The 13,938-nt window shown below is 28.3% G+C and overlaps 1 protein-coding gene across 1 annotated transcript in view; it reads left to right on the forward strand.

Annotated features, from left to right (window-relative positions):
• LOC117178331 overlaps positions 1-8,055 on the forward strand; it is a 20,055-nt gene extending 12,000 nt beyond the window's left edge. Inside the window, exons 4-6 of the mRNA XM_033369742.1 lie at positions 6,850-6,996; positions 7,322-7,551; positions 7,937-8,055. Coding sequence (XP_033225633.1) covers positions 6,850-6,996; positions 7,322-7,551; positions 7,937-7,981 — 422 coding nt within the window. The 3' untranslated portion in view covers positions 7,982-8,055. The remainder of the gene's footprint in view (positions 1-6,849; positions 6,997-7,321; positions 7,552-7,936) is intronic.
• Positions 8,056-13,938: the final 5,883 nt, after the last annotated feature.

Consider the following 13,938-nt stretch of genomic DNA (forward strand, 5'->3'; position numbering starts at 1 on the left):
ACAAAATATATCCAATAATATAACACAATTATATTTGATTGTTTATAAAATTTATAGAAACAAATAAAGTTCATTTTTCTATGTCTATTATTCAATTTCAAACGCGACGCGAGTTGTATTCTCGGACTGCTTTTAATAAATTTGCAGGATACTTAGCATGTTCTTCTGCTACAGAATTGTAATACATGAAAAAACACTGCATGAACTTTTTGTGTAAAATATATCCCCAAGTTATAGTAGCCTTCTTAAATGTGGAAATATTTTTTTCAAAATTTGCTTTCAAATCTAGAGAAAAACAAGAATCTACAACTGCTAGAAAGTCTTGAAAACACTTGACATATTTAAGACATTTGGTACTTAAAAAAAAAACTGTTAAATAAAATAGACATTTACGCATTTTTTGTTGTATAAAATGCCTTATAATATGTAAAGTGTTTTAAAGACTTCACAGAAAAAACAGAAGATAAACTTAACATCGATTTCCGACGAAAGATTATCTGCAACAAAAGATCACTTCACAGGATAAACTTTACACAAATAGCGGTTTAACTTTCTTTTGTTTTTCTATGACAAACACACGTTTTTTGAAAGACGCGAAGTGGGTTAAACAAAACTTTATCGCTCTAAAACATTTCCTGCAAAAAATTTTATTCTTAGTTTTTTCTGTGTTTCTAGCAGTTGTAGATTTTTGTTTTTCTCAAATTTCTGTCGCAGAACAGGCTAAGCCCTGGGATTTTTTAGTGAGCAGTGCATAGAATCTGTCCATGCCGATTTCAAACAAGTTGGGGTAAATATAAAGTAGCTTATACAAATGCTTGGTATCCTGCAAATTTATTAAAAGCAGTCCGAGAATACAACTCGCATCACGTTTGAAATTGAATAATAGACATAGAAAAATGAACTTTATTTTTTTCTATACATTTTTATACAAAATTAAATATAATTGTAAAATACTTATAACTGCTAAATTGAATTTTTTTTTATAATATGTTGAAAATGAATGCGCATATAATGAAATCATTTCGTAACTATTTTATAATTATTCAGTTTTTCAAGAGATTAATTTTTAAAAATTAGTAATAATTTAACATTATGTGCATTTTAATATTATTATTAATAATAATATTATAATATTAATATTATATGATTATGAAACGATAATAATATAGTTAAATGAATACAATAAATATAATTTTTATATAGTAAATTACTTAAATTTGACAATTTGATATTTGTAAATTTCAAACGCACTTTTTTTCGAAACGGCCTGGCGAAAATTGTTGAAATTCAGCATAGATGCTTCATTTTAATGTACTAAAACATTCCCGTTGGAACATCTGTGGTGAAATTTTTTTCTATTAAACCCATGTTCAGGCACACCGTGGAATACTGTCAGGTCTTATGTGCCCTAAAATAATATTAAACTTTTTTTAGATGATTATCTGTGCAGAAATATATAAATTATGTAGTATAATTTATCTCATATATTTTATTTTATTTATAATGAGGGTAAAAATCTAAATTTGACGAAGAAAACATTTTCGGCCCACTTTTAATTCGACATGATTTTAAGAAGTATAAAAAAGCTATTTTTTGAAATAGAACAAAATTTTCTTTTAATATTGGTTTTAAAAGAATGAATTTTGATTTTGAAAACAAAATGTTAAGTCTTTTTTAAATACACCTTTACAATAGCCTTAAAGTGCATGAAAAGAGCTTTCCAAAACACTGTAATAAAAATACAATCGGATCATCCGAAAAGAAGTTGCAGCCCAATTTTAACTTGATCAAAAAAATTTAATTTTAGGTGGGAACACTTGACGTATTCTTCTCCATATAATAGTTGATATTTGAAATGAAAATATTTATATTTTAAATTAAAAACAGTTAAATTTAAGATAAAAAGACGAATTTAAAAAAACAGTAAAATCCTCAACCAAAAAGTCGGGCCCAGATCTGACCCAGAATTTCCACCAAAAGTGGTTAATATTCAAACAAAAAAAAAGAAATTATCAACAAATAAGTTGAATTATCAAACAGAAAAGATTTTTCAGTCAAGAAATAGAAACTTATAAGCAAATTGTTGAATTTTCAAAACAAAATTGTAACTTTGAACATAAAAGTTGATTTTTAACCAACTAGTAGAATTTTCTACAAAATAACAGAATTTTCATCTCGAAAAAATGAATTTTTAGCCAAAAAGTTGAATTTTTAACTAATACGACTATTTTTGTTAACGCTCCTTCAGCTTTAATGAACGCATTCTCATCCCGTATATCATGCTTCGCACTCGAGTTTATCCCTCAAATTATATATCATTCCCATAAATGTATATTGTTATAATTCGTAACTTGCACTTGTATTAAAACAGAAGAAATTTCATTATCCCGTTTTAAAAAAATGCGCATTCTTTTTAAAAAATTTCTGTTATTCAACCTTTTACTGCAACTTTTGTCGTTTTTCCATAAACTGAATTTAATCATTTCTAATGTTCTCTTTATGGTTTAAATTTTCCACATACGGTCTACTGAGCAGCCTTTCCGTTTTTAACTTCTAAATTATGTATATATGTATATACATATATATCTCTTTTTTTGTTGTTGTTGAAAATGCATTATTATATTTGAGAAATTTGGAAATACTGTGAAAATGTTGCAACAAAAAATGTAACTTTTGGATTTCCCATTATTTTTTATGCTGTCGAAATTTATGTTTTGATTTATCCAGAATATTCAAAAAGTTGTTATGATAATCTTCTAGGGTATTTAGAAATCAAAGTTTTTCTTCTCTCGCCATTTTTTCATATCGTCCGTTAATTGACTTAAAAGGTTCATTTTCGTGTATTTTTTGGAATTTTGTAAATGCTATAACTCTCATAGTTTTTAATTTTATGAAAAAGTCATTAGATAAATTTTATAAATACTATGAATAACCGTACAGAGAATTCTTGAACTTTGAAAAAATGGTATCAAAAATATTCAAAAGGCGCTCCCTTTTTTAAATTTTTTCCATAATGTATGGCTAACGAACTTAACATTTAGTTTAGGGCACTTAAAGAGTGTACTAGAGGCGAATCTAATAGAATTATTTTTTCAAAAGTTATTGTGCTGACAGACAGGCATAAATACATACAGACCGACAGACAGGCACATCTGTAAAAATCTTCTTTGAGGATTTAGGGAGTCTCAAAACGTGGACATTTGACAAAAACTGGGGGGGGGGGTGTCAAATTTTACACATATCTAATAGCTTCTCTGATGAGAATGTAAAAAAACCATTTAGAAAATTTTATTTGCTCTACCTTCGGTGAAAAACTGTTATCTATTTATTTTGGCTTAACTTGTGGCGTGTGTCTAAAAATTGAATTTTTGTATTTTTAATATTTTTTTATAAATAAAACAAAAACTACGTGTCCAATGAAAAAGTGATTAATAACAAATTTGTAGATATTTTTTGGATGCACAATGTTTGTCCTATCATTTTTTCTTTCCTATCTTGCATAGTTTGACCGCAAAATGCAATTTAAAATTTTTAATTAGTTTTCGTACGGTCGAAATTTGAATTTTTCAAAAAAAATCTAAAAGTTGATATCATAATCTTGTAGGGCTATCGAAAAGTAACATTTTTCTTTTCAAGTACATAACGACAGAAAGATAGACATACAGATATACAGATTCGTAAAAACCTGTTTTTCAGCTTCAGGGGGTCTCAAAACGTGGACCTTTTGACAAAAACTAGGGAGGTTAAATTTTATATAAATCTAATACCTTCTCTGATGAGCTTGTAAAAATGATTTATTTGTCACGAATAATTTTTGTGATAGTTCTGTTTTTAGTTTAAATCGTAAAAAAATAGCATAAAAAAACATTAAAAGTTTAATTTTTTTAAACCCCACAAACGATACGAAAAAGCAATTAAAAGACAAAATTTCTGGTGAGAAAGTGCCCTCGCAGCGGGTAAATTTTTTTACTGTTAATGACGTTTTTCACGATTAAAGCCAAAACAACGCATCCTCTTAAAAAGTGATTGCTAACAAATTTGTAGATCTTTTTCAAATGCACAATTATTCTAAATTCATCTTGTACCGTATTTTGCACAGTTTGTCCGAAAAATGTAATTTTTGGATTGTTCATTATTTTGTATGCTGTCAAAATTTGAATTTTTGATTTTTCAACAAAATTTAAAAAGTTGTTATGATAATCTCGTAGTGCATTCAAAAAGCAACATTTTTCTTTTGTAGACTTTTTTTCATATCGCGGGTTATTTGGCATAAAATTTTCATTTTCGTGTACTTTTTGGAATTTTGTAAATGCTATAACTCTGGTAAGTTTTAATTTTTTGAAAAAAATCATAAGGATAAATTGTTCGACTTTTTGTATACTATGAACAACCGTGCAAAGAATTTTTGAATTTTTAAAAAAGTGGTCTCAAAAATATTCGAAATGTACCCACTTTTTGAATTTGTATCCAAAATGGCTGCCTAACGAACTTGACCTTTAGTTTAGGACACTAAACGAGTGTACCAAAGGGCAATCTGATAGATTATTTTTTCAAAAGTCATCGTGTTCACAGACAGACATACAGCCAGGCATACACATATATACATATACACAGACAGGCATACAGACAGACAGCCAAATTCGTAAAAACCTGTTTTTCGTATTCAGGGGGTCTCAAAATGTGGTCATTTGACAAAAACTGGTGAGGTCAAATTTTACACAAATCCGATACCTTCTCTGATGAGAATGTAAAAAGACTTTTCAACAAAATCGTGCAATGTTCAATTGAATAGTATAGAATGTTTGCCCAAATCAACATGAATTCTGTACCAAGAATATAATATAAGACTGTTCAATTATGTAGAATGAACTTTAATAAAAAATAATTAGATTTTCTAATTGGGTCCTTTAAATTCAGTTCGCATTCATGCGGAAAAACGAGAAAAATAATAAGTTTCTTAAAAAAAAAGAGACAATTCATTCATTGAAAAATAAGTAAAGATCTTTCTTGTGAAATAAATATTCTTGTTGATCAATTTAAAAAAAATTATTTATATTTTCTAAGTGTGATGTCACACTCTGTATTAACCCCCCCCCCCCGCTATTTTTCACTCTCTTCTATTCCTTTTCCATTCCACCCCCTTACTATTCAAACCCCCCCTCATTAATCGACCAGCGAATAATAAATTTCATCGGATCGTTTGAATTTTTTCAAAACTCTACCTGAAATCTTCTTGAAATATTTGAATTATTCGTGAAATCTTTTAAATCTATCCGAAATCTTTGTGAAATATTTAAAAAGTTTTGTAAAATCTTTGAAATCTTTGGGGAAAAATGGTGATATTTCTAGAATATTTGAAATTTTTGTGAAATCTCAGAAAAATCATTGAATTATTGGTGAAATCTTTGAAAATATGTGCTGAACATTTGATAATAATTATTAAATTATTGAAATAATTGTGAAATCCATGGGAAGTCATTGAAATATTTATGCTCTCCTTGAAATTTATCTGGAATTTTTGTGAAATAATTCAAATCTTTAGTAAATCTATCCAAAATCTTTGAAATCTTTTAGATCCTTAGAAAATTATCTAAATCTTTAATGAAGTCTTTCTGATATCTTTGGAAATCTTTTTAAAAAAATTTATCAGAAATCTTGGAGAAATATCTGAGATTTTGTGAAATCTTTTAAACCTTTAGGAAATCATTAACATCTTTGTAAAAATTGTCTGCAATCTTTGTAAAATATTTGAAATAATTTCGAAATATTCAATAATATTTTGGTTAAATTATTGAAAGCTTTGTAAAATCTTTGAGAAACAATTAATATATTTGTGAACTCTTTGAAATCTATCTGAAATTTTTATAAAATATTTTTATTCTATCCGAAATCTTTGCTAAATATCCGAAATCTTTTTTAAATCTTTAAGAACCCATTAAAATCTTCGTGAAATTTTTGTAAAATCTTGCTAATATGTTTGCAAAATATTTGAAATATTTCGTAATATTTGTGAAATTATTTAAATCTGTCGGAAATAATTGAAGTCTTTGTGAACATTTTTTAATCTATCATAAATCTTTGAGAAACATTTCAAATCCTACTGAAATCTTTGGGAAATCATTGAAATCTTCATGCAATCTTTGAAACCTGTAAGAAATCTTTTAAATCTATCCAAAGTATTGGCGAAACATTTTGGCCATTTTTTTAACTTTGGGGAATCATTAAAATATATGTGCACTATTTAAAATTTATCCGCAAACTATGTGAAAAAATAAATAGAAGTATTCGTGAAATCTTTTTGATCGCTCTGAAATCTTTGCAAAGTATTTGTAAAAACTTATAAATCTATCTAAAATCTTTGCTCAACATTTGAAATCTTCACGAAATATTTGAAATCTTTGGGCAATCTTTGAAATCTATCAAAAATCCTTGTGAAATAATTGAAGATTATATCAAATCTTTGGCACTATAAATTTTTATTACAGTATTTATTTTTATTTATTATTTATTATTAATACATAATTTTTACATAGTTTAATGTTATTATACTATGTTCAAATGGTATTATTTAATATTATAAGTCTATACCCCTGCTCTCATCTAGAAAAAAGGCTCCACCGTTTCCGGTTAAAAATAATACTGCATCCATAATGCCGTATCTTCAAAGCTAGAACACCCGACTGGAGCCCTGCTAGCACCTGACCAAAATTTGCTGTGCCTGGATTGGCGTTTTAATATTAACTGAATAAGCAATTATATTTAGGGTCTATTTATTCCTCAACAATAACAAATTTTTCTATTTTATCAGGCAAATTCTTTGATAATAGTTTACTATATTTTTTCTTACAGAATCATTTCCAGTGCTGCCCCGAGAAACCCCAAAAGTTACACGTACTGTTGAAGTAGAATATCGGAAATTAATGGTTTACGAAAACGTAATAATTGGAGTTACCGTTAATGAAGTGATGTATGAATTTGAGACGCCGTTGCCACGTCGTAAGTGTAACCTTTAGATACTTTGCAGAAAAAAAACCTTAATCTGAATCCGCTCCTCGGGTTTTATATATAATGTTGTTTACTCGCAGTAAAGAGCCTAGAGACACATGTTACTATCAAACGATCTTAAATAAGTTTTAGTATGTATACATTTTTTGAACCAATACAAAATTTTTTGGATTCGAAACAAAAAATTCCAAATTTAATTTCTTTGAAAATTATTATAGTAGTATGAAAAGTTAGCATACTTTAGTGAACCTGAAGTGATGATTTTTTTTTTCTTCAAATGAATTAATGACTAGGTATATTTTTCTCATTGGATCAGGTCGAGATCCAGTGCTGCAAACGAAACATCCACCATCAGACGATCAAGTATATCTTCCTGATGGTGCTGAAGTGATTCGTAACCGCCATGAACCCCCTATTGGAACAATTCAAAACAGGCAAATTCATAAAATGGATACATCAGAAATTGAGGAACCTCAGCATCTTGATTTAGTTATGTTCCATGAAGCTCCTGTTGCAGTATATGATCACGATCACTGGCGCGCAGCGGTAATTTAAAAACTAAAATACATTCTAAAACTAAATACAACTAAACTAAATAGAATTCTACTTAAAGCGCGATTTCTCTCCAATTAAGGGATATTTTAAGGCTTAATAAAATGTTTTTCAACCCGAATTAATTGAATTAAAAATTTTCTGCGCTTGAATCCACCTGCTAAAATTAACTTTTCTAAGATTATTGTGGTTTCTTTTTTACACCACTATAAACAATTGTAAGTGTTCCGAAAATGAATCACAATATATATTTTGCATGGCTAATGTAGACTAATCTACTTAGTATCTTTTCTTAGCCACCTGCATACAACTTAAAATAAGTAGTTTTTAATTACATAACTAATCAAACTAAAACAAAGCTGTTCTTATTTGCCACCAGGTCGAAATAAAAAGGATACACCGACCATTTCATATATTAACATAATGAGGATCTGTTTGCCTAAGGACACAGGCTGAAATAAAAAATAAAATAAAATTATGTTAAATTAATATAACGAATAAAAAAATTTAACATGGACATGAATTTTTCTTTGACAATCATATCACATCGCATTTTTTAGTAAAATATTTAAAGGTCGTTACACATGCGTCTTTCTGCCTCTTAAATTTAAGGTTGAAAAGTATTTTGCGTCTCAAAAACAATCTTTTTGCAACAAACATAATTCTTTTGCGACAAAATTCACCTAATCTTGCAGATAAGGAATTAGGTTTTTCTAAAAAAAGATATTTAAGCAGTTCAAAATGAAACAAGCAAGAGGGCGATGCTTTTGTCTTAATATAACTTTTTTCTCTGAGTACAGGACTTGTTAGCGTTTTTTAATTACCACTTCTTATATTTATTATCATTTTTAATATATTATCACATTTTTTATTATATTTTTAACATTTATATTATTCCACATTAAAATTAAAGAGTGGTATTGAAAGCGTGATAGTTGCGGTTTAGTCACAAATTTGATATTAGCATATATTACTTACAAAGATAATATGGAAGAAATTAGCGATAATTTAAATTTATTTGCACATTCTGACAATGTTATACTAATAATCATTTTTGTATATATTTTGTAAAAATAATTATTATAACATTCTCGCTTGATTTGTTTCTACTATGTAATTTTAACAAAATTATTTTTCAATCAATTTTTCTCGTTATGCGGGTTTAGTAAAAGCTTACAGGAACAATGCAAATATTTTTAATAATAATATCGCTTTGGTGCATGCATATTTCCGCCACATTTAGTTTGCCTCTGTCATACGGGAAATGATTATTTGATTTCATTCCATTCTCTGGTTTATGTTCAATGAAAAGTTTATGATTTTTATAAAGGGCATAATTGAATTTTTCATATTATAGGTTAATAAAAATGCTATAAATTCGCCTAAGAAACATTTCTTATATGAATTTGTGATTCATTGTTTCAGAACTTTATTTTGTGGAAAACGATTTTGTCAGTTGTGATTATTTTTGTATGGTCTTCTTAAGCGATACATGTTTTTAAATAAACAATCATTTGGCCATGAACAGAATATAAATTAATTACCTACAGAAACAGGAAACAACCATACTATGGTACAAATTGTTTTTTCTTTTTTTAACCTAAAGAGGAATCATTAAATTATCAGTTCAAAAAAATAATTTTCATAAAATAACGAACTTTCAAACAGGTGACTTCCATTAAAAAATGTTTAACTAAATATTAAGAAATTGTTGAAATCAATGAAAAAGACTAATTACATTTCTACCATAAGAGGCGAATTTTCAACCAAATAGTGACGTTGTCAACTATAAATGATCAATTTTTAAATAAAAATATCAATTTTGTACCGAAAATGGAATATTTAAATATCTGCTTTAAAAAATTAATTAACAAAATAATTCAACTTTAAGCCAAACAGATAAATTTTTAAATAAAATTATGAATCTTCACAAAAAAATGAATTTAAAAAAAAAGTTCAATATTGAGCCCAAAATTTAATTCTTCAACCAAGAAGTTTAATTTTCTAAAAATGAAGTGTTTCAATTTTGAGCCAAAGGAACAAATATTAAATTAGAAAAAATACTCATTTTTAACAATGTAGTTCAACTATTTGAATTTTTTACCAGAAAAGATTACTTTTTAACAAAATAGTTTCATTAACGTCAAAATACAGAAAATGTGTGACTAAATAGAATGTAATAATTCAATTCGCATTTAAGCGGGGGAAAAAAAAAGGGAAAATTTCAAAAAAACATGGGGGAAAAATAAATCGTTAAAAAATGATATCATTTTTTCCTGGAGTACCTAAAAAAACCTTTTTTTTATATTTATAACTTTTTTCTTTTCGCCGTATAAAGCAATAAAAAGGTTTGATTCAAAAGCGACAAGGGTTGAGTTTTACGATGATAGGATTTTAAAAAAATTATTAACCATAAATGTTATTAAATAATATTTGTACTAATCTATTTCCAAGAACTATCATTTTGATTTTAATATATTTGCTCATTTTGTATCCCGTTTGCTTTAACTGTATTCCGGTTCCATTTATCACCCGCAGCAGAATTTCCGGTTATGCCAACGACGGACAGTCAGATTCAAGTCATTGGCCCACCTGGAAATGCGTAGGTATATGGAAACATGACTGTGTTGAAAGAAAAAAGATTATCAGCCGAGAGTGGCTGTCCTTGAAACTTAAAGTTACTATTGCGATATTGCGACTTTGAGTCGCAACCTCTAATACCTTCGAGCACAAACCAGGGATGTATTCATTTTCAAAAAACAATTTTTATTTTAAACATTTTGGAAAAAATGTCTCAAAGGCATCAAAAGGAACTTGATAAATTTCTACGATAAAAAAAGATAGTCGACTTTCAGAAACATCAATGTCATAATATGAAACCTCAGGATGGATTCATTAAATATTTTTTCCTAGCTACTTCTCGACTAATTTTCACATTAATTTTCCACACAGTTTTCAAAGTCGATTTCAACGTACTTTTCGAGATCGCTTTTTAAATGTACTTTCCGAATTAGTTTTTAACCTAGTTTTTGACGTCCTTTTTGAAGTTGTATCTAAACCTAAATTTTTAAATATGCACTTAATCTCCAGGAGATCAATTTTTATCAAGAAGTAGATCAAATCGTTGAAAAATTAACAAAATTGTTGACATCCACGTTTTATTCAATTACTTGAGGTATTTTTGGAAATTTTGTGACATTCGAACTTAGTGTTTGGACGATTAATGACCTAAGTTAAGAAACAGAGGGTATTGTTTTATAATTATTTATTTATTTAGGCCCAGGATTGTTTAAAATTCTATCGACCACGTTCTAATTTTTTTACTCACTTGGAAGCTTCTAATGTGTCCCCTAAGGGCTTACATTTTTCTTGCAACTTCTGTTTCTATTCCTTTACACAACACCCACACACTTACTTGGTGGTGGAAGGGGTACCTACAGTTTAAGGTGGGTTCCGAATCACTAAGAGCAAAAGCTTTAATTACTTAGAGAAAACCTTTTTCTCTAAAGGTACCGGTCCCACGACTCTCCGGAGATGAACAACTCCCTTGCTAGGCTAGTGTTCACCGCATGGGCCGCCGAGACTCTTCCAGAGTGCGAGGCGGGAATCGAACCCGTAAGCCGACAGAGTGGGTCCAAAGCCTACGCTTTAGCCCCCACAACCATCGTCCCACTTTTCTAATTTTTTTTATCTGTAACATTTAAGATGGAGAATTAATCCGAATCGTTGATGGTTTATCATAGATTGTAAGACATAGTATGCTAACAGCAAAGCAAGAAAGTATGAATGGTCCTATGTTTTTCTCGCTTCACTTCTCTCTTTTATACTAGCCTTGGGTCTTTCTTACACGCACTTCAAAGTAAACCCAGCGAAAAGTTATTCTTACATGTAAGAAATCGTGTTACCAAGTTGCCAAAAAAAGAAATTATTGGTCATTTTTCGAGTTGGGAAAAGGGGTAGGGCGTGACAGAACTTCCCCCTTCCATTTTTCAGTTCGAAAAATTACCATTTTTAATCCAAAAAATTATGAACTTTTATAATTTATTAAACATATACTTTTTGTGTTAATCGTAGCAATTTTTAATTTTTACTATTCTAACATTTTAAATTAATCAAATTTTAATTATTAAAATTTAACAATAATTAGTGAAATTCATTAAAAGTGTTCTAATCTAATACTATTTATCATTAGTGGAATCTTTCGTCGATTCACATTTCTTCTTATATTTCTTCGTTCTGAAATTTCACACGATAAAAATTTAATTAATTTTTATTTGTTCAGAAAAGTCCACATTCATTTATAAGAAATGTATAAAAGTAAGTATAAAGTGATTATAATTCCATAGGAAAATCAAAACGTAGAAAAAATCAGCTATTGGTCCAAAAAATGTTTGCCTATTTTTGTATTTTTTGACAAAATTACAAATGTTTTTTGATCTGCCCTAGCTGATATTTTATTTGTTGACTTTGAAAAAGTTTTTTCAAATGACTTCAAAACATTTACTACAAAATTCAAGAAAGTGATGAAATTCTATGATTATTATCCCTAATACAGAATTTTTATTTTTACACTTAACTATTCCGCTTAAAGATCTTTTATTTTTTTATAAATATGTATATGAATATGCAAATTTGGATTATGTTACTTTATTTAAATTTATTTTTTAAGAACTCTCAGAAAATGACAACATCTAAAACTGATTATTATTAGTTTCAATTTGCTGTATTTTAATATCAGCTACGTTTTTTAATTACTATGATGAATTCTAAATTTCTTAGTTGACAATTTCTTTCAATGGAAATTTTTAAATTGATGAAATCCTGAAAAAGTGACATCAAGGTAAAGTAATGCATATTTTTCAATCGCAGTCTTTCTTACAATAGAAATGAATCTTTTGATGTTTATAAATGCAACAGAAAAGAGGTTCAGTATCACTTCTCGACAATAAAATATATAAAATATTTCGGGTTCAATCCCTATGCTAATGAAAATTTGTCAATGTAATTCTATCGCAGTGTTGATGGTTCGGAACCGACCTCAAGATTTTTAGACGAATATATGAAGTTTAAAAGATGTTCTGCCTTCAATTCCAGTTATTTTTATTTCAATTAGACCTTTTTGATCTTTTTAGTTTTGTCGTCAACTATAAAATCGATTATACATTTCAAACCCCTGTCAAAATTGATTCCATTTAATTAACACAATAACGATTTAAAAATGTTGCACATCGCTATTATAAAAATTTTGCCAATAACATTGGTTCGTTTTCAATATTTGTGGCTAGATCAAGCAAAGAGTCAAAGAAATTTACTCGTAGTACTGAGTACGTCTAATTAAATTGTTTTGAGTTATTTTTACAGTCCTTCAGGTGCATGTGCGAAAAGTATATATTCTCACTTAGTATGCAGTCCCGACATAACTCGGATGACAAACTCGAGCTTGTAAGCGAAACCGATATTCCCTAGGATTTAGGATAGGTATGTTTCTGTGTATCTTTATAGTATGTAGCTATATATATATATATATATATATATATAACTATACAATAGATTTATATTTAGAATCCTCCATCTTCTTGGAGCTGGTGCCTGGCAATAGCGAATGTCCTCTTCTTCGATTACCGGAAGGGAAAATGTTTTATGAATTTGAATTCAAGTGACTGCAAAAACCAAAAGGCTTTAATTCTGAGTAATTTGATATTGATTTTATGTTAAAAATGGGGTTTTCGAAATTTCCCAGATATCTAAGTGATTTTGACAAAGTGTAAAATTTCAAGGAATCTGGATTATCATCCGAGGTAGTTACTATGGATCAATATTGATGTCATTCCAGAATCTATCAAAATAGAAATAAAAACTATCGATTCAGTTAACTCTTCAAATATTATTATATTGTATTATTATATTATTATATTTATAATATTATTTATTCATTGAAGGTGAATAATTCATACTAAGTATTACATCCTTTTCCTAGAGCCTAAAATGAAAAAGAAAGTTTCTGCAAAACTAAAGTGAAGAAGCGTTCTTTTTTTATATCTTACGCGTCCTCGCCTCGGCTTACTATAATGACTTTTATTTAAGAAACAATATTTCAGTTTCATTTCAAATTTTATACTCGAACCTATTAAAGTCCAATAATTTTAATTTTGATTGAAACATTCAAACTAGTTCCATGCGCTTCAAGCAGGAATGGTATTAAAATGTCAAACAAACAAAAGGGGTTCAATCAACTAAGGGTTGATCGAATAATTTTTGTTATAACAGAAAAAAAAATAATGATGAAAACAAATAATCGATTTAGAAACTAATCACCTGAAATGTGTCAAAAATCGCATTCGCGATCAGAAACGATTTAATCATCTCCTCACTTCAGGGGAT

This window comes from Belonocnema kinseyi, chromosome 8, assembly GCF_010883055.1.
Source record: "Belonocnema kinseyi isolate 2016_QV_RU_SX_M_011 chromosome 8, B_treatae_v1, whole genome shotgun sequence".
Lineage (NCBI taxonomy): Eukaryota > Metazoa > Arthropoda > Insecta > Hymenoptera > Cynipidae > Belonocnema > Belonocnema kinseyi.